Genomic DNA, 21,105 nt, shown 5'->3' with positions numbered 1-21,105 from the left:
TGACTAATTTGGTTATTTGCCATTTCTGGGGATTAAACTTTAAAAAATGTTCTTCTTTTCTGTATCTGATGTTCTGTGTGCTATTAGTGATGCAGCCAACACGAACGGTTGTCATGTGTAACACAACTTTCGATCACCGCGAAAACACCGTCCTGGGAAAGCGTCCATGCTTGATATCGTTTGGTTCATGAACATTAAGTTTCCAGTACAGGTGACCCATAGCTCAAAGTGTTAAATAATTGTCTACATTATTCAATTTTTAAAATAATATTCCATTAATGAGATTGTTAGTCTTTGAAGTTTTGCTCACTTTTATTTTTCCTAGTAGAGCCAGGATAAAAGGAAAGACTTAAGTTCTTATTTATTTCTTTATACGGATCTGATAGATAGATTCATTTATTATTATTATTTTTTAAGTGCAAGGGTAATTGTAAAATCATAGTGTAAAGTTGGTGTGGTGTTTCTGCTCTCGGTAATGTTTGGAACTTGCCTCTGCAGGTAAAATCCCAGAGGAATCGAAAGCACTCTCTTTATTGGCTCCTGCTCCAACTATGACAAGTCTGATGCCTGGTGCAGGATTGCTTCCCATACCAACTCCTAATCCCTTGACTACTGTAAGTATTGTACTATACATAAGTAAGTACCTTCTTATGAAAGGAGTGAATATTGAACTGTATAATCTGTTGGGTAAAGAGATTAGACAATTATTTGTATTCCTAGCCACTGAGGAGTGTGAAGCCAGGAGTATGTCACAAGTTTGAGGCCAGCCTTAGCAATTAGTGAAATTCTGTTTCAAAATGAAATTCAAAATGGACTGGCGAGGTAGGGCAATGGTAGAGCTAGAGCACCCTTGGTTTTAGTACCCATTACTACTGCCCCGTACCCCCCCAAGAACAAAATGTTTTTGTTTTTGCTTTAACCATAGGATAAGTGAGAACTTACTATTTTAGATTTTTGCTTAGGTAAATTTTTCTGTTTCAATTTGAGGTTATCCATACTGGGACCCTGCCTTTACCACTTGTTAGCCTAGAAATTTTTGGCAAATTAATTTTTCCAAGTTTTTGTTTTTTTTTAAAGACCTGTGAAATTGACATAATAGTAATGCCTACCTCTCAAGGTTGGTATGAGAATTAAGTTAATAACTCAGCAAAATTCGATGCTATGATAATTGTTGATGATTAGGACTTACACAGTGTTTTTTAATGACCAGCATACAGTTAATCCTTATTATTTGTGAATTCACTTACTAAGTAGTTTTTTTGAAACCTCAAAATCATATTTGCAGTGCTTTTGTGGTCATTTTCAGATATACAAGGTGATGAGAAATATGAGTTGCCTGATGTACATATTCCCAGATTATGTCAAGCAAGGTGACACTGCCTTTTTGTTTTGGCACTCATGCTATAAACAAGCATACTTTTGCAATCTTTTAGTGCCACATTTTAAAATTTTGTGTGCCTTTTGTTGTTGATTTTGCTATTTAGATAGGTCCCCAAGCCAAGTCCTAAATAGTAAATGCTTAGGTAAATTGTGGTGTACCTTATGAAGAAAATGTGTGTTAGATAAGTTTTTGATTTGTTGAGTTGCTAATCATGAGTTTAGTCTCTCTCTCTTTCTCTCTCTCTCTCTCTCTTAAAATATATATATTTTTACGGACACAATATCTATTTACTTGTGGTGCTGAGGATCGAATCCAGTGTCTCATATGTGTGAGACAAGCGCTCTACCACTGAGCTACATCCCCAGCCCCATGAGTTCAGTCTTAATGAATCAACACATTAACTCAGGTGCCTTCAAACAAACATAAAACAAAATTATATATTTATTAGTGATGATGAGTGTGTTATGGTCAGAGGCTTCTAGGAACTTAATCTTTTATTTTCCTTAGGAACATGGTTCAATAATCCAGTAATAATTCATTATTTATAGAAACTTTATAGGGTATAACTACTTTGACTATTGAGAACCAACTATTCATTTTTAGTATTAAGTTTAAAGGTAGTTAAAATTCCCAGATAGTTAAGAAATTGGTTATATTTCAGTTAGGTTCAAAATTAATGTGATTTCCATGTCTTAATAATTCAGAAAGTTCGGAGTCTTTAGTCTCCTTCTAGTCTTTTTGAGTTGATCCATTTTTGTCAAGATTAGAGAATGGTAATTTGGAATACTAATACAAAATATGTTCTCTTGTTTTTTTTTTGTTTGTTTTGTCTTCTTACAGCTTGGTGTTTCACTTAGCAGTTTGGGAGCTATACCAGCAGCAGCACTAGACCCCAATATTGCAACACTTGGAGAGATACCACAGCCACCACTTATGGGAAATGTAGATCCTTCTAAAATTGATGAAATTAGGAGAACAGTCTATGTTGGAAATTTGAATTCCCAGGTAACTAATTTAAGAAGAAACAGAGGGCAATAGTTCTTTTTTTCCCCTCTTAAAAATCATATTGATTGGGCTGGGATTGTGACTCAGTGGTAGAGCACTTGCCTAGCGTGTGTGAGGCACTGGGTTTGATTCTCAGCACCACATATAAATAAAAAATCATAAAATAATAGCTCTGTTAAAACTGTCACTTTGTTTCCTCAGACAACAACAGCTGATCAACTACTTGAATTTTTTAAACAAGTTGGAGAAGTGAAGTTTGTGCGGATGGCAGGTGATGAGACTCAGCCAACTCGGTTTGCTTTTGTGGAATTTGCAGACCAAAATTCTGTACCAAGGGCCCTTGCTTTTAATGGAGTTATGTTTGGAGACAGGCCACTGAAGTAAGAAATCCTAAACAAGAAATTTCAATGATTTAAAAAAATTTAAAGTATATTTGATGTAATTAAGGTTTTTTTTTTTTTTTCTTTTTAATAGTAATTGGCAATTTGTGGAAAGGAAGACTGTGTTAAGTATAAATGAAATACATGCCATTTTAGCCTTTAAAATCCTAAAGTTGTATTTGGAATCATATTTCTCATTTTCTATTTTTAAGGTCTAGTTTACTTAACATTATTTATATACCCCACATAAAAGTTCTAAATCTTTATCAGTTTTAAAATTATTTTATTGGTTTTATAATATGACTAATGGGCAATTTAACGTGTGGGCTGTACTACTCTACTTCTGGTAATATGAATTTCAGTAAATTCTAAATCCCAGGAAGAAAGTAATATCAAGTACCCAGAAATGTTTTAAATGAGACATTGGACTTTTAAGGTTTGCTCATATCCTTGTTTGTAAAAAATTGATGTAGCCTTTCAGACACTTAAGATCAGAAATTCTGTTTCAGTTAGATTATTAAGTCAAACATAGTTTTGTCTGATTTAATAGGTGATTGTTCTAGTTATACAATTTGATCAGGGTTTAACTGTTGAAGGATAAATAAGGGTTTTTAGTGGGATCTAATTATCTCTGTGGAAAAGGGATAAATGGAAGCAGACAAATCCCATTCATTGTGTGCATCAGAGAAGCCATTCTCACCTAATAGGGGAAGTTTTATCAGACACCTCCCACATTCAAAGGTGTCAGAGTGACTCAACCAAGGAAGGAATAGGGTTGACTAAAATGGTGCACATTATATACAGCTTTCCCTTTATCCTACCAGGGAGCACAGTTTATCAACAAAATCTCCTAATGTAAGAATAGAAATGATTTAACATTGGTATCAGTGTTTATAATTCTAAACCATATGGAAAATATTTATTCTGTATTAAAAGAAGTCAGCTAGGGTTTAGTATTTTTGTTTTTCCTTGCTTATAGCTTTTTTGGCAAGAGGTGACTGAAGGTGGGGATGAGATATGAATCGTGCTTTTGAGGTTGTTTTTGTTTATTTTGTATTTAGCTATATCATTTTAATGTGCTTCTTAGAAGTCCTTAGACTCATCAGTAAGTGTATCATATAAACATTTGTTTAATGTTTTATAAAATATGGTGTGTATTTGTGATATGCTAATATTTTTAATTTAGAATAAATCACTCCAACAATGCAATAGTAAAACCCCCTGAGATGACACCTCAGGCTGCAGCTAAGGAGTTAGAAGAAGTAATGAAGCGGGTACGAGAGGCTCAGTCATTTATCTCAGCAGCTATTGAACCAGGTAAGGCCATAGCGTTGTTACATAGGTCATCGCTTAAAGATCATAGAATCTTAGAACCTGAAGGAATTTTAGAAATAATTACATTGTTCGGTCCCTTCATTTTTACCAATAAGAAGATTGAAACTCAAAAAATAGTAAGTGGCTTACTCAAAGAACAACACAAATTTTGTCTTTTTTCCAAAATTGCTGAATCAAGGCACATTAGCCTGAGTTTATTAGCTCTTTATTTTTTAATAGGAAAACCAGTGTTCAAAATGATTTCCTGAAGGAAAGTATAAGTGTTATTATGGAGCTAAAAAGAAAAGAGTAAATATATTCAAAATGTTAAGCAGGGTTTGCTATAAAGTTCTAATTTAAAACCTAGAAAAGAGAGCCCATGATTTAGAAAAAATACAGAAAACTGTTTTAGCAGGGTAAAGGAACACTTATTCAAACTTTGTGTTGCTTAATAAAATGATTTTAAAATCCAGTCTAAAAATGTCTAGGTGTTTAACCTTTGAGTGGATGTTCTAAATTAACACTTGGAATTTAAACTTCGATTCTAGCAAAATAAACAGAAAGGACTTAAAATCACTGTCATAGGAATTACAGACATGTTTTAATCGTACGTTATGGCAGCAACAAAATATTACGAACAGCTGTTTATAATCATCTGGTTTATATGTACTGCTGCAGGGTGGCTGCACTCAACGAGTTTATGCAATGACTTTCTTGGATGTTTCTGAAGGATAATTGCACAGGAGGAGGATGTACAGAGAGTAGGCCCCTTGCACTATATGTGGTACATTCCACTTGTGCCTAATTATTAACTGGGATCTTTAATTGTTCTGAGCTTACACTGCAAAGTGGTTTTTTCCTCCCAGAGTCTGGAAAGAGCAATGAAAGAAAAGGCGGTCGATCTCGTTCCCACACTCGCTCAAAGTCCAGGTCTAGCTCAAAATCCCATTCTAGAAGGAAAAGATCACAGTCAAAACACAGGTGAGAATTTCTACTTTCATATTTTATTTTTTTCAGTTTCTTATTTAAAATAGTTAAGATTTTATGGATTTTTATCAAAATGCCAGAATTTAGAAAGTTCGTTAGTGGTTATTAATAAATATTGCTCTGCTGATAAGACTGTAGTTAAGTTTTAATAGTTAAGCTAATTTTCCATTTTAGAAGTTGGTTTTCTATCTAAAGATGCTAATTTGATAGATTGCTAAGCGTATTCTTTACACAGAAGTGGCAGAAACTTTTCGTTCTTTTGAAAAAAGGGAACATATTTAGTAGTTATGCTGAAAATATTGTTCAAGTTGCGGCTTTTTGTTTTCTTTTCCCAGTCCACTCCAGGTCTGGGGAACAACACCCCAGATCTTGGTTTCAAGCAATTTCCTGTCCCCAAGTACCATGTTTCAAATGGAGCACCTTAAGTTTTTGGTACTCGTGGTGATAAGAGCCCTCCTCTGACCACTTTTGGAGCTGAAACCCCAGAGTAACTTGCAGTCTCATTTTGGAAGTTGTCTTGTCCTGGAGCACTGTTTGTTTTTTCCCTGTTTTTGATTATACTTTTGGCATTTTGTTTTCTCTTGTCTGTTATTGCTTTGTGTTTGGAAAGGAGATCTCAAAATATAAACTTGGAATACCATCTTGACTGCAAGTACCTTAACAATCATCTCTAAAGTGATACATTTTATTGTTTTTAAGGTGTGGAAGGGACTTTTTGAAATGGGAAAGTGTATATATATATATATATATATATACACACACACACACACATATGTAGGGGGGACTTTTTGAAATGGGAAAGTGTGTGTGTGTGTGTGTGTATATATATATATATATACACATATACACACACACATATGTATATATGTTTCTGAATATATATATATATTATATATACATATGGAGGGAACTTTTTGAAATGGGAAAGTGTCAAAAAGTCCCCTCCACACCTTAAAAACATTTCAAAATATATATATATTCGATCCTAATTGCATGTCATGATGTTTATGTCTTCAGGAAGGAGGAAAAGTGTGTGTGTATGATGTGGCAGTATTAGAGAAGGCAGAGGGATTGAGGGGAAGAAAGGAAAGAAACCAGTGTGTTGAGTCTCACCAGCATGCCCAGTTGAATTTTTCTATGATGATCACAGAGATTCAGTGAATGATAAAGGAAAGTAGACTATTCTTTTTTTGTTTCTAGTACTCATACTGCTAGCCCTTTTAGTGTTATATAGGTCTCTATTAAATCAGTTTGCAAAATCTCTTTGAAATATTGTTTTAGTGTCAACAAGATGATGTAGTTAGGCAAATTCAGAATCAAGTAAATAGAGTTGTTTTCATGTGTAAGAAATAAGGCAATGCAGCAGAAGGTGGAGTTGGAGTAGCAGTGGTGCTAGAGTGGACATTCCTGTGTGTTGACAGGATCGGGTGAGGATAAAGAATAGCAAGGAAATATAAAATTGTGTGAAAATTAATAACTATACTGAGGAAAAAGAAAATCTTATTTTGAGAGGTTGATATGAGAGCAAGCTAACCTCCATGATTAACATCGTGTGGCTTCCTTGATAATCTATGTGAAGCTATATGTGCTTTTTGAAATTGGGCAAATAATTGAGCAATCCACTTTATCCATTGTTCACTGTAAGGTTTTAATTTTAAGTACTATGTATTTAATTAGTGCCCCCTCCAAGGGTATCATCCAGTCTATAAAGTTTGTGAATTCTTGATATTCATGAGAGTTATTTTCTTGTAGATCTGTCTGTGTAGCAGTGGAAATGTGTGTGTGTGTGTGTGTGTGGTCAGCATATCCTACTTTCACATGTTCATGTAGACACACGCACAGCTTTGACAAAGCTCATAAACATACAAAAGAGGACAAATTCTCTATTCTTTTTAAAGGAATGGAAAACATCTTACTGAAAAACATATGACTTTAGTTAGGATGTTGACTTGGAAGTTGGAAGAAGTCCCCTTAATCCCCAGGAGTCAGAGAGGGGTTTTTTTGGCTTTCCCTCCTCTGCCAGTGGGAGCTGGTATCCTCAGGTTTTGCTTATGGGCCCACCTGTTCTTTTCCACCATCTTCAGATGCTTCTAGAACCATGCTTTCCGAGGCATAGAAAGACAAATACTACTCACATTAAAGAGCTTAAATTTGCTTTCATAAAAGCAGACATCTGGTTATTAAATGGTGGAGGGATATGGGAGGAAGTTGGATAATAGGTGCCAAAATACTGCTCATGTTCTGTAACATGGTAGAATGATTGTAGTTCCTAACAGTTCAGTACATATTTTACAAAGAACTAGAAGAGAGGAGTTTATACGTTCCTAGCACAAATAAATGATTAATGTTTAAGGAGATGGAAATGCTAAATTAAGCTGATTTGATCACTGCACATTTTATACATGTATTGAATTGTCACACAGTACCCCACAGATATGTACAAGTATGATGTATCAACTTAAGTGGGAGTTGTGCTTAACCCCCAATATCTCTCCTTTCTCTGTTCCTTCCCTGTATTATTGTAAACAGGAGGAATGGGTTTCTTGTCATTGTATCCCTAAACTAGGACTTGGGAAAAGTGTTTCTACTTTGTCTAAGTTTTGATACTTTTTAAAAAAATTCTAATTAGTTATACATGACAATAGAATGCATTTTGACACATCATACATAAATAGAGTATGATTTCTTATTTTTCTGGTTGTATATCATGTAGAATCATACTGGTTGTGTAGTCACATATGTATGTAGGGTAATAATGTCTGATTCATTCTATTATCTTTCATATCCCTTCCCCTCCCCTCACTCCCCTCTGTGTAATCCAAAGTGCCTCTATTCTTCCCTAACCCCCCCACCCTACCCCTCTTATTGTGAATTGGCATTTGTATATTAGAGAAAGCATTCTGCCTTTGGTTCTTTGGGATTGGCTTATTTTGCTTAACATGGTATTCTCCAGATCCATCCATTTACAGGCAAATGCCTTAATTTCATTCTTCTTTAAGGCTGAGTCATAGTCCATTGTGTATATATACCACATTTTCTTTATCCATTCATCTATTAAAGGGCACCTGGGTTGGTTCCATAGTTTTGCTATTGTGAATTGAGCTGTTATAAACATTGATGTTGCTGTGTCACTGCATTATGCTGCTTTGGGTATAAACCGAGGAGTGGGATAGATGTGTGAAACGCGGGTTCCAACCAAGTTTTCTGAGGAATCTCCATACTGCTTTCCATAGTGGTTGCACCAGTTTGCAGTCCCACCAGCAAACGTATGAGTATACCTTTTTACATTTTTTATTTATATAGATAACATTAGAAAACATAGGTAGTACTAGAATTGTTTTTTTTAGTTGTAGATGAACAAATACCTTTATTTTGTTTATTTATTTTTATGTGGTGTTGAGGATTGAACCTAGTGCCTCACACATACGAGGCAAGTACTCAACTGTTGAGTCACAACCCAGCCCAAGAATTGTTATGTTTTTAAGTTAAGTAACCTTTACAGACCAGCATAGGAACTATAAGACATTTTGTAATGTTTTAATGGAAAACAACTGATTTACAAAGGAACTTTGATACAGCGTGAGGGTAAGTTGCTATTTATTTACAATTTAATTTTAAAATATAATTTTGTAAATTATTTTAAAAATTAAACTGCTAATAAGTATTTGTCTTTGGTTGGATTAGACCTGCTCGTGAATGTTTTAGTGTTCTTAATTAAAAAACATACTAGAGGGTGGGATAGACCTGAAAAGATTTAATGTCAAAATTAAAGTATAATAATTACTCCTCAGCAGTGACGTGAACTCTCAGAACCTACAGGATAAGAAACCAAGTGATCAGTTCTTTATTATTAACTAAATTTATTAGGGCTACCCTTAATTTTTTAAAAGAAGTTTCCTTGCTTAATTATTGTTGAAAAACACTGCTTTGAGGAAACAAAAGAATTATTTATAATTTTAGCAAGGTTAACTAGAATAGTCTTAAGCTTTTTTATTGAGTACATAGAAACAATGTGAACATCTGTAAATGGACTAAGAATGCTCTAACTTTTAAATCTGCCTTAATACCTGCTACTTGACCTTCATGTCTCTTAGGTTTTTAGTGGTAAATACTTCAGCAAACTCAGAATTATCTTATTGTATTAAAAAAATGTTACAAAGACAGATGCATTTTTAAAAATTATTTTCTTTCCTCAAGTGCATTATCTTTACAGCTGTATAATAGATGAGCAGTTGAAAATTAGCTGTAAGAGCATGGTGAGGGTGGTGCATACCTATAATCCCAGCTACCTAGGAGGCTGAGGCAGGAGGATTGTGAGCTTGAGGCTGACTCAACATTTTTTGGCAAGACCACATCTCAAACACAAAATGGGCTGTGGAGGTAGCTTGGTAGTAGAGTACCACTGGGCTCAATCCCCAGTGCTGAGGAGAAAAAAATCCAAAACAATTGGACTAACTGAAAAATATATTAGTAACGGAACTGGAGGTGTTTCTGGTTTTATAGCATGCCCCAAGCATGACCATTTAACTATATATTTCTCTTATAGATATTTGTGTATATTATGTACAGTGTACTTGTGGAAGTTCATTTGACCTCCTTGGAATAAATAAAGATTTAAAGTTTACATTTATGTTAAACTGTGTTATTTTTTATGATGGCTATAATAATACCAAGAATTGAGATAAGTGTTTACTCTGTGCCAGAGACTGCAAGCCAGTTTTACATACATCATCTAATTAATCCACATGATAGATAAATAGATGTGATTCTGATTCCACTTTATAGAAGAAGAAATGCAGAGTTAGAGAGGTTAGTGACTTGCTAGTGCTCGGCCAGCTAGTGTGTGGCAGAGTTGTGCTTAAGAGCCAGATTGTCAGACTCCAAAGCTGGTGAGTCTTATCACTTTGTTATTTTAAGTTGTGTGCATCTATTTTGTTGTATTTTAATAAATAGTGCCTGAATTAGCTCATTGTGGGAAAAAAAGTATTTGAAAATACAGTTATTTCAGTGGGGAAAGAGGGACTAATCAAAATTGAAGTAACAGGTATTTTTCCTTGGAAGAATTCCATTAATAAATGGTTCTTTTAATAGCTGTGGTCATAGTTTACAGCTTTAACACAGAGGCAACACAAATCTAATATTTTGATTTTATATAGTTTTACCTCATGCAAAATGATTTTTGTTTTCCTGTCACATCCACTCTCCAGTTTGTTTCCTTATACATATTTTCTTAATGTTTATTATGATAAACAGTACACAACAGTTTCTAGAAGTGAACCATATAACCACTACTCCCCATCAAGGTGTCATAACCAGGTAACAGTCAAGTGAAAGACAGTTTTTGGTGTGAAAACTTGGACGATGGGAAAAATCTTCTTTGTTAATTTGTGGCATGACATGTAATAATTTGTTGCAAAAGAAAGCCATACCGGAAAATATCAACTTGTGTTCTAGACAGTGAAATATCTGGTAAAGTTTCAAATAAGTAAACTCTTTCTGGTAATGTAACGAAAGCATTATATAAGAAAGAATTTTTAAAAGTTGATAAATACAGTTAAGATGGATTTTTAAATTCTCTTATTTTCAAAGACTTTTTTTAAAAAATGAAATTCTAAGAATAAGTTTTGATTTTTAATAATTTATTTCTTCAGGAGTAGATCCCATAACAGATCCCGTTCAAGACAGAAAGATAGACGTAGATCTAAGAGCCCACATAAAAAACGCTCTAAATCAAGGGAAAGACGGAAGTCAAGGAGTCGTTCACGTTCTCGGTGAGTTTTAGAAAATTAGGGATAATCTTTTCATTGGTTTTATTATTGGCTTTTCTGCTGTGGTTTAGGCTTTGATGAGAAATAAAACTCTTTTTCTGATTGTTTTAGTAATCTAGGATTAATATTGATTGCCACTGATTTGAATCTGATGGTCAGTATGACTCATGAGGTTTCCAAACTACTCAACTCAGCCTGGTAATCACTTCATTTTGCAGCTTCATGTACACTGGATTATATAGAAATGCATATATAATGTCTTGAGCCATTGTAAATTGTTTTATGTTGGTAATTGTTGAGGAAAGAGGGAGGGATGTCTTTTTTTGGGGGGGTAGAATTTTTTTAGTTATACATTTATTTATTTTTGCTTATTTTTCAAGGGACAAGAGAAAAGATACTCGAGAAAAGATCAAGGAAAAGGAAAGAGTGAAAGAGAAGGATAGAGAAAAGGAAAGGGAAAAAGAGAGAGAAAGGGAAAAAGAGCGTGAAAAAGAAAAGGAACGGGGGAAAAACAAAGACCGGGACAAAGACCGAGAAAAGGACCGGGAAAAGGACAAAGAAAAGGAAAAAGAGAGAGACAGAGAAAAAGAGCATGAAAAGGAGCGAGACAAAGAGAAAGAAAAGGACCAGGACAAAGAGAAAGAACGAGAAAAGGACAGATCCAAAGAAATAGATGAAAAAAGAAAGAAGGATAAAAAATCCCGAACACCACCCAGAAGTTATAATGCATCAAGAAGATCTCGTAGTTCCAGCAGGTTTGATAATGTCTAAATTTTTTGGTCAAGGGTTTACTGATAACAAATTAAAACATAAGTGTTTAACTGAGGGGGAAAGGTTATTGTATACAAGTAGAACCAGTACAGTAAGGGCAGAACGTTTTCTTGTAATTGGAAAGTAAATGTTTTCTCTGTGAATTGCCACAGTGTTGAGCCTGTGAGGAGGAAGAGATGATATTCTGCAAGATTATTTAGTTTTAGCTAAACTTTGAAGTATACTATTTTTAGCCCAGCTAATTATTATCAGTGTTGTTATTTTCTTAGAAGGTAGAATATCAGGGAAGGTATTAAGAAATAGAGGAGTTGGAGTTGTGCCTCAGTGGTAGAGCACTTGCCTAACACACATGAGGCACTGGATTCGATCCTCAGCACCACATAAAAATAAATCAAAATAAAGATATCATGTCCATCTACAATTTAAAAAATATTAAAAAAAAAAAAAGAAAAAAGAAATAGAAGATTGACCTCTTAGATGCCTTTCTTAAGAATGTCATGGGAAATTTTAATATGCAAAATGATTGTTAGTTCTTTCCATCATGTGAGTTAAGTTTTACCTCTCATGTTGAGTGCATGACATTTAAATTTGAATTCTTTATTTGTTAATTTTAAGGGTTAGTTTTTTTCCCCTTAGCACTGTCCAAAAAAAAAGTTCTCAATTTATAAATAAGTACACTGCCACCAGGCGGCAGCAGGTTGCCATAGAAACAGCTGCAAAATGAGAACCTTCCTCAAGGTTATTTAAACCCACATCCATTATTTTAAATAATACTGTAATTGTGAATAACTGGAAGTTTCTGATTTGTGTTAACCTGTCTCTTAAATACATATATATATATATATATATATATATATATATATATATATATGTATTTTTAGCAAATTTTAAAGATGGTTTTCATAGAAAACAATTAGAGATTAAAGAATATTATTTCCTATTTTTAAAATGTTTTTGTAGTTTTGTCTTAATATTAGCCTTTGACTAATATTTAGAGATAATTGTAGGCATTTATTGGGTATGCTATGTATTATGTCTCACTTTTTTGTCTTTCTTTACTTAGTCCTTAGAGTAGGCTCATGAGAAAACTATTATCATTGTTGTAAAATATGAGGAACTGGGAAACTATAGGGAATTAGCCGTCTTCTGTGTTTTTTAGTATCTTTTAACTCTATTCCTCCTTTGTAGAGATTGTTTTAGCATTTTATTGTGTGTGTGTGTGTGTGGGGGGTGGTACTGGGGTGGTATCCAGGAGTGCTTTACCACTCCTTTTTTAGTTTTTATTTTTTTAAACAGCACCTAAATTGCCTAGGCTGGCCTTGAATTTGTGATCCTCCTGCCTCACATTCATGAGTAGTTGGAATTACTCTATTGTGCTTGGCAAATTTGAGAATTCTGTAATTTATTACCTGCTTTTAAAATGTACCTGAGAACCATAAAGTTGAAAGCAATTGTATATGTATTAAAATGGGGATCAAAATGAAAAGAAATATTGTTACATTTCCAGCACATTGAACCAATTGTTAAAAGACTTTCGAATGTCTCCTAATCTGTATATATTTTTTTTCCAGAAAAATTTGACTTTTAAAACTTTTAATGCTTTAAAGTTATTGTCAATAAAGATGAAACCAAGAAAAGAAAGAAGAGGGCTGAGGGTGTAATTCAGTGTTAGAGAGCTTGCCTAGCATGTGTGAGACCCTGGGCTTAATCCCTAGCACCTAAAGACATTTTTTAAAAAGGAAGAAGATATTTATTGAGTACCTACTATGTGTCAGAATCTATGAACTTTATAGGTATTATTCTATATCCTCATAGCAACTGTGTAAGGTGTGAGTTATTTGTTTTTATTTCTAGTTGAATAAAACCAGACTTGGACTGGGAATGGTGGCTCATGCCTATAATTCCTTAAGCGACTTGAAAAGCTGAGGCAGGAGGATTGCAAGTTCGAGGTCAGCCTCAGCAGCTTTTATTGAGACCCTGTCTTAAAATAAAAAAATAAAAGGCTGAGGATGTAGCTCAGTGGTAGAGCACCTCTTGGTTCAATCCCAGTACCAAAACAACAACAAAACCAATCAAACCAGACTTGGGTTGAATGATACTTAATGTTCTCAAAGCTCTTGAGCTTTTTTGGTTGTCTAAAATATCTGCCGTATGTACCACTAATAATGTAAGCATTAATTTTACAAATGAAAAATATAAGATGGTAAAGAGAAATTGAAATCCAGAGGATTGATTTATTTCATCTCTGTGGTTTCTGATTATCAATGCTCCTTAAGAAAGGGTATCATTAGATTCATTGACATTTAATAAATACATTTTTTTTTCCCTTGGATCATGGACATGGTGAAGTTCTTTGTTTCTAAGTGGATCACTCATAAAAAGTAATTTTATGTATACATCATTTACTAATATGTTAAGCAAAATAATTTTAATAATAAATACTTAATATGTGTATTTCTTAGTTGACCATATTTAAATCCCAAATTTTAACTATTTTTCCTATATTTAAGCAACCTGTGTACTCAGTTTTAAATTAATAAAACAGCAATAATAAATGGAGGTTGGAGAGGAAAAGCAATTTCTTTATAGTGATTTAAATACTTTTTTGGAGACATTCTAATGCTTGAGACTAATTTGTTTACATTTTGCAGACTAATTTATCCTTCAGTTCTTGAAGAACCTGTTATTTTGTTACAAAATAATCCACAGTGGGGCAGCAAGGAGCTAGATGCATGATAAAGAATCTAGTAGGCAAAATGTGTTTTAGATTCCGAGAAAGACATTTGAGAGACTGAACCATCAATATTTTTTCTACTCAAGAAATTATTGTTCAGATATACCACATGGTTATGGAGGCTCTCCATCGTTTCTGATATTAAATCTTAGGGGTAAAGTTTTTGTCCTCTATAAAATTTATGGCTCATAATTTGACTTACCCTAAAATTATGTGGTAGAACATGTTTATAAAGTATGTGAGTTTAAACTGGCCTTTAAAGGGGCTGAAGAGTAGTAAACTGTAATAAACAAAATGGCTTATGAGGACTACTACTCAATTGAGAGTTCAACCAAGGACCCTTTTGCTTTTGTATTTTTTAATTTCTCTTTATTTCAATTGTGTTTTAAAATGACATTTTTGGCTTTTAGGGAAAGGCGGAGGAGAAGGAGCAGGAGTTCTTCCAGATCACCAAGAACGTCAAAAAACATAAAAAGGAAGTCTTCTAGGTCTCCATCCCCTAGGAGGTAGGTTGAAAACAAGTACCAAAACTAAAGAAAAGGAAGCGGGAAAATTTTTAAAAAGATTTATGTTTCTCTCATTTTAATGTTTTTAAAATTTTATATTTTGAATGAGTAATACATTTGTATCCTTCAGAAATAAATGTAAAAATTTATGTGATGAGAAAACTTACTTTCTTCCATGTGCTCACCTATCTGTCACCATAAATAATGAAATAGTTTTTCTCTATGCCCTTCCAAGGATATGAAAATATATATTTTATTTTTCTCATATTAAGTAACAAATATACATTGTTGTACACTTGATTTTACTTCACTTAACTATTAGGAAGTTTTTCCATAAATTGGTCAGAGAGAATTCATTCCTTTTTATAATTGCATGGACTTAGATTTATATTCTAGTTCCTTGTTTTATTTTACCAGCCTACAGTAGAATGGTTTTTCGGAAATTTTCTTGTTTCATATTATGTAATGTTATAATGAACAACTTTGGACTTAATGTTTAAAGGGTTCTGTTGTGTAGGAAGAATTTCCAGAAATGGTATCGGATGGGTTATGGGATATGTGATATATAGTTAAGTTTGTTGCTGTAAATTTATGAATAAATTTATAATCCTAAGTATTTTATTCTTGAAGTTATTGTTCCCTTGATTTTTAAGAATTAGGTTTAAAAATAAATACATATATGTTGCTAATAATCTTTTTTTTTTTTTACTTTTTCTTTTGAATATAGCTGAAGGGTTTTTTTTTTTTTTTTCATATTGGGGTTTGAACCTAGGTGTGCTTAACTACTGAGCAACACCCCCAAGCCCTTTTTTTGCCTCAGCCTCCTGAGCCACTAGAATTATAGGCATGCACCACTGCACCCAGTTTATACCTGGAGTTTTAAAAGAAATTTTTAGGAGAAATACTTAGAAAATATTTCCCTCTACTCAGATTGTAAAGGAATTCACCCATGTTTATTTTTGTTTTTAAAAAATAAGTCTTTAGGGTTGGGGTTCTAGCTCAGTGGCAGAGTGCTTGCCTGTCATGTATTCAGTCCTTAGCACACATAAAAATAAATAAAATAAAGGCATTCTGTCCATCTACAACTACCAAAAAAAAAGTATTTAATCCAGTTAAACTTATTTCTATTATGTGAAATGAGCCGTGGATCCAGTTTTATCACTTTCCAAGGTGATACTAATGCTAATGGTTACTTAGCCCTGCCCGGGAGCCACATCTAATTAGTTGCAGTTGGATACAATACCTCTATTTTATTTATTTTTATGTGGTGCTGAGGATCAAGCCCAGGGCCTTGAACATGCTATACTGCTGAGCCACAACCCCAGCCCCAACATCTTTATCTCTTGTTTTTTATTTCCTGCGTATTCAGGTATTGCTTTGAAAAGATTCATAAACAAACACTGTCTCTTAGTATTCTTGGGGTATTGCATCCAGGACCCCTTGTAGATCCCAAAATGCATGAATGCTGAACCCTAACATAAAATAGTATAGCATTTGCACGTAATCTGCACATCCTCTTGTAAACTATCTCTAAATTACTTATAGAATGTATATGTGTGTATATATAATATAGAATATAATATGTAAATAGTTGTTATACTGTATTTTTTAGGTAACAATGACAAGAAAATTCTGTAGGGGCCTGTGTGTAGATTAGTGGTAGAACACATGTCCCCAGCACCCCCCCCCCCAAAAAAAAAAGTCTAAATGTTAGTACAGATGCAGTTTTTTCTCCCTTTTTAGAAAATTTTTTTTGTAAATAATTTTGAGATTGGGTTTTGCTAAGTTGCCCAGGCTGGACTTGATCTTGTAATCCTTCTGATTGAGCATCCTGAGTTGCTGCCCCACATATTTTAAATCTGTGATGGGTTGAATTCATGGATAAGGAACTTATTGGTTCAAATGAGCTGACTGTATTTGGTTTTATTTTATCTTATTCCAGTAGATAAATAAATCCTGAATATTATTAAAGTAATATATTTGTAGTACCAAATTATGTTTTATGTAAACACTGGATGGCTGCTGCATAAATGATTAGTGTCTTTTTAAAAAACTCATTAGGGCAAGGGGTGGAATTGGTCAGATTATAGAACCTATTTTTGTTACTTTATCATACCAACTTACTACAAGTTTATTTAAAATATATTATTTTCGATATCCTGTGTTAGATAAGGATAAAGAATATGGTATGTTTCTGATTTCTTAAAAGTTGACATTTTATGAATATTCTTACAGCAGAAATAAGAAAGATAAAAAGAGAGAAAAAGAAAGGGATCACATCAGTGAAAGGAGAGAGAGAGAGCGTTCAACTTCTACAAGAAAGAGTTCTAATGACAGAGATGGAAAGGAGAAGTTGGAGAAGAATAGTACTTCAGTTAAAGTAAGCAGTAGATAACAGTATTTGGCATTGAATAATTAATTGAGATTGTTCTTTATCAACTGAATGCTTCTTGAGGGCAACAGTTTTTACATTGTTGGCATTTTAAAATAGTTATTAAATTGGTAAATTTTTACATTAAATTTTGAAAACATGAGAGACAATTAAGATTTAAAATATTATGTTCCTTATTTTAGAGAATCAGAAAATGGCATATAATAAGAAAATGTTTAGAAAATCTGTGGGCATCAAATGTATTTGACACATTTATACTGTTAAAATTTCTGCCTGATGCCATTTTCCTCTGTTTTAGCAAATTTGACAAGAATGTCTTTAGTCATTGGCTTTGTAATAATATATTACAAATTAGGTTTGTTGAATTATGTAATGGAAAACCAAATTCCACCAAATAAGCTTTTTCTTGAACAAATATTTTAAGTGTTTGTGAATTATGTCAATTCCCTTGTCCATCCTCGTAAAGTATGTTTGTATTAGAAATTGAGTTCTGGGACTTTCATTATGTAATTTCCTAGTGGTAGAGGGTTAGGATTGTCGTTGATAGTAATTATTGATCATTTACTGTGTGCCACTCTTGGATCTCATTTAATTTTCCTTTAAGCTAAGGATAAAATTTGACCGTGTGTGTGTGTGTGTGTGTGTGTGTGTGTGTGTATGTGTGTGTGTTTTGGTACCAGGGATTGAACTCAAGGGCACTTGACCACTGAGCCACATCCTCCAACCCTATTGCATTTTATTTAGAGACAGGGTCTCACTGAGTTGCTTAGCACCTTGCTTTTGCTAAGGCTAGCTTTGAACTCGCAGTCCTCCTGTCTCAGCCTTTGAATTGTTTTAAACAGTCTTTTCTAAGAGGAATATTTACTTCCTTTATTTTTGCTTCTGATGGCATTTTTGGAAGTTATTTCATGCTTTCAGCAGGTTGATCTCACTTTTTCAAGTCGTATCCACAGTATTTGTGCTTCTTTAGAATTTCTGTTCACCTGTTCTAACTTAGTTCCCATGTTTTATGAGAAATGCAGTGGTCAAATTGATACATTTTGCATGTTCTTTTTAATGAAAAAATAATGAAAGTAAATAATCCAGTTTTATTAATTCACTAAGATGTCATTTAACCATAGTAGTGGTAACTCTTGAGGGGAATAGTAAATGTTTACCTTTGTATTTATTGTAGGAGAAGGAGCACAATAAAGAACCAGATTCAACTGTCGGCAAAGAAGTAGATGATAAGGATGTACCAAGGACTGAGGAAAACAAAGTACAGCAAAATGGGAATTGTCAACCAAATGAAGAAAACCTCTCTACCAAAACAGAAGCAGTATAGGACAGACTTATGCACCTCTGCACTCAAAGGTGGAATAAAATCCAAAGCTTTTAATTCTCTCAACAAGATGTAAACAGGGAAGAAATCTAGCCGAATATGAAGTTAGAAGCTAACAGCTTTTCTAATTGTTAGGTGATGTTATGGACATCTTGTTACTGAGTAAGAAAATAAAGCATGGACATCATGAAAATACCAGATGTTACCCAAACCCCTCATCTTCTAAAAACTGTGTTTCCATGGTGGCTGACACACTTGTCATGTGATTGTTAGTGTTTGCCAAGAACCATTGCAAATAAATTGAACATCATTGATCCAAATTTATACTTTCCCTAGAGACTGGAGGTAAACATTGGAGGCTCTTAAAAAAAAAAAATGCTAGTTACTGAATTTTGTATTGTTTTACTTTTTTAAAAAAAAATTTCGATATATACAGTTTGATGATGTGCTTGAAATTGGTGCAAATATATACACACCGTTGTAAGTGCAAAGTATGTAAGAAGTTTTAACATTTATTTCACATGATTTACAGTGATTGTGTTAAATTCTCACTATTGTGTTTTCTTTTGCTCACTGTTTAGGACAGCAGTTTTTCTTTAAAATAGTTTTACAATTAAAATTGCTTAAATAAGTGGATTAAAAAACAACTGACAATGCATGCTACTGTTCTCTTTCAAAAGGAAGAGCAACTGTGTTGAATACTAATACTAATGTATTAGTATTCAGTGTTTAGAATCATTGGGTCTACCCACAAACAAAGTAAGCATTTCTTTTTGAACTTTCTTGACATTTCCAAGTTTTATTATGAATAATATTGCAGTGTGTCTTGTCAGCTGTAGGTGGTAAGAATGCCCTCATAAAAAGGAAACTGGGTTTTCAAAATGGGCTACGGGAGCACAAGCTGAAGCTTTAGTGCCTTCTACAATGTGGTATACTGTTTTCTAGAATTTTATATGTGCTAGTCATTCTCAATTCATATGGAATCTAGGTATTCACACCATAGAGAAGTATGCAAGTGATATGTCAGAAGAGCTTAACTTAGTTCACTTCATATGAAAGGAAATCCTGTTTTCAAGACCGACTTTAGAGTTTAAAACAACAGTGCAGTTTTGGGACCATCAGTTTTATATATAACTGTGATAACTAAAAATGAAACATGCTCTATTTTCCTCAAATCAAAGGAAACCATTTAGTTGACTACATTGGATGGCCTTAATTTTTACCTCTCAATCATTTTCCCATAAACAATGTGCAGAAATTATACATAAAGGGAGGACAAGGAATATATGGGAGGTTATTTGTTTTGTTTAAGACTATGTTTACTTGAGTTTAAGATACAGGTCATCCATCATTCACTTTTTACAGAAAGTATACAAGTAGTAAAATGACAACATATCTAATATTTCCCCCCAAAACTATAACTTGTAGTTTCTGAACTCTTTTCATTATTGTTATATTTCCAAAAGTACTTTTAATTAGCATTTTATTAAAAATCAAGTATAATTATTTTAATGCAATCTAATACAATCAAATTACTCAGTTGCCTTACCTCATGGGACAAGTTACTTTTTATAGATTTAAAAAGCTGAGTAGCATGTTAGTTACTTGGTTTCAACTTGAGTCTTCTTTTTAAATGTTAATACTGTTGAAACTTAAGTATTTGATGGAGAATGGAAAGAGTTGTTCTTTTTGCAAGTTATGAAGCCTGGTTTGATTTTGAAGCTGCTTAATCATCTTCATGTGTTCAGAATTACTGTGGTTTTTTTTTTTTTTTCCTCCTTTTTTGTCACTGTGTACATTAAAATTTTGGAAAATGCTTTACTATGTAAAGTATAGGTGGTCATTGTAATCATTCAACCACGTAAGGTTGGCTGGTAAACAGCTTATTCTGATACAAGAATGCTTGGGTGCATATGGAAAGATTGTGAAGGAGTGTGTGTCTTGCATCAACAGCTGTCTTATTTATGATATGTAAGTAGAATAGAGCAAATGTTGTTTGAATCTGTTATTTTTAGTACCATTTCTCTAATAAAGCTAAGTATTTTAGAGGAAAGTAGTTGTTTATACATTTCAAAATAAGATCTTAGTTTTCATCCTGTTCTTGATTTAGTTAGCACAGAGATTGTTTTGACTTGGCGAGTGTATGTTTGTGTGGTATCTGTCTACAAATTAGTCATTTCAAGTTTAAATATTTTCTTGTACTCTGGACTCTTTAAGTGTTTTTTTCATATTGGAAATTAATATTTAATTTTATTCCTACCACTAATTTTATTGCTGAGGATATTTATTCAGCTGTAAAGTAATATTAATTTTGAGTGATTTTTTTTTTCAAAAACTGAGAATCAGGCTGGGGTTGTAGCTCAGTGGCAGAGTACATGTGTGAGTCACTGGGTTCGATCCTCAGCACCACATAACAATAAACAAATAAAAGAAAGGCATGTTGTCCATCTACAACTACAAAAAAAATTCTTTTAAAAAGCTGAGAATCTAGGAATGTAAGATTTGACATTTTTTTACATGGAAGCAAAGCCTACTAGGGTCTAGAT

The 21,105-nt window shown here is 33.4% G+C and overlaps 1 protein-coding gene across 5 annotated transcripts in view; it reads left to right on the top strand.

Annotated features, from left to right (window-relative positions):
- Positions 1-20,612, top strand: part of Srek1 (splicing regulatory glutamic acid and lysine rich protein 1) — a 33,773-nt gene extending 13,161 nt beyond the window's left edge. Inside the window, exons 2-12 of one of the 5 annotated variants that reach the window (XM_015482292.2) lie at positions 88-211; positions 499-614; positions 2,222-2,386; positions 2,588-2,766; positions 3,953-4,083; positions 4,947-5,061; positions 10,719-10,838; positions 11,216-11,590; positions 14,751-14,846; positions 17,082-17,226; positions 18,413-20,612. In XM_015482292.2, the coding sequence (XP_015337778.1) occupies positions 552-614; positions 2,222-2,386; positions 2,588-2,766; positions 3,953-4,083; positions 4,947-5,061; positions 10,719-10,838; positions 11,216-11,590; positions 14,751-14,846; positions 17,082-17,226; positions 18,413-18,562 (1,539 nt within the window). In that variant the 5' untranslated portion in view covers positions 88-211; positions 499-551 and the 3' untranslated portion in view covers positions 18,563-20,612. The remainder of the gene's footprint in view (positions 1-87; positions 212-498; positions 615-2,221; positions 2,387-2,587; positions 2,767-3,952; positions 4,084-4,946; positions 5,062-10,718; positions 10,839-11,215; positions 11,591-14,750; positions 14,847-17,081; positions 17,227-18,412) is intronic. The other 4 variants (XM_048806092.1, XM_015482291.2, XM_048806094.1 and 1 more) reach the window with 4 other exon arrangements.
- The last annotated feature ends 493 nt before the right edge of the window (positions 20,613-21,105 follow it).

The sequence above is a fragment of the Marmota marmota genome, unplaced genomic scaffold (genome assembly GCF_001458135.2).
Source record: "Marmota marmota marmota unplaced genomic scaffold, marMar, whole genome shotgun sequence".
Classification (NCBI taxonomy): Eukaryota; Metazoa; Chordata; class Mammalia; order Rodentia; family Sciuridae; genus Marmota; species Marmota marmota.
Note: the sequence above shows the minus strand (reverse complement) of the source record. Positions and strands in the feature narration are given on the sequence as shown.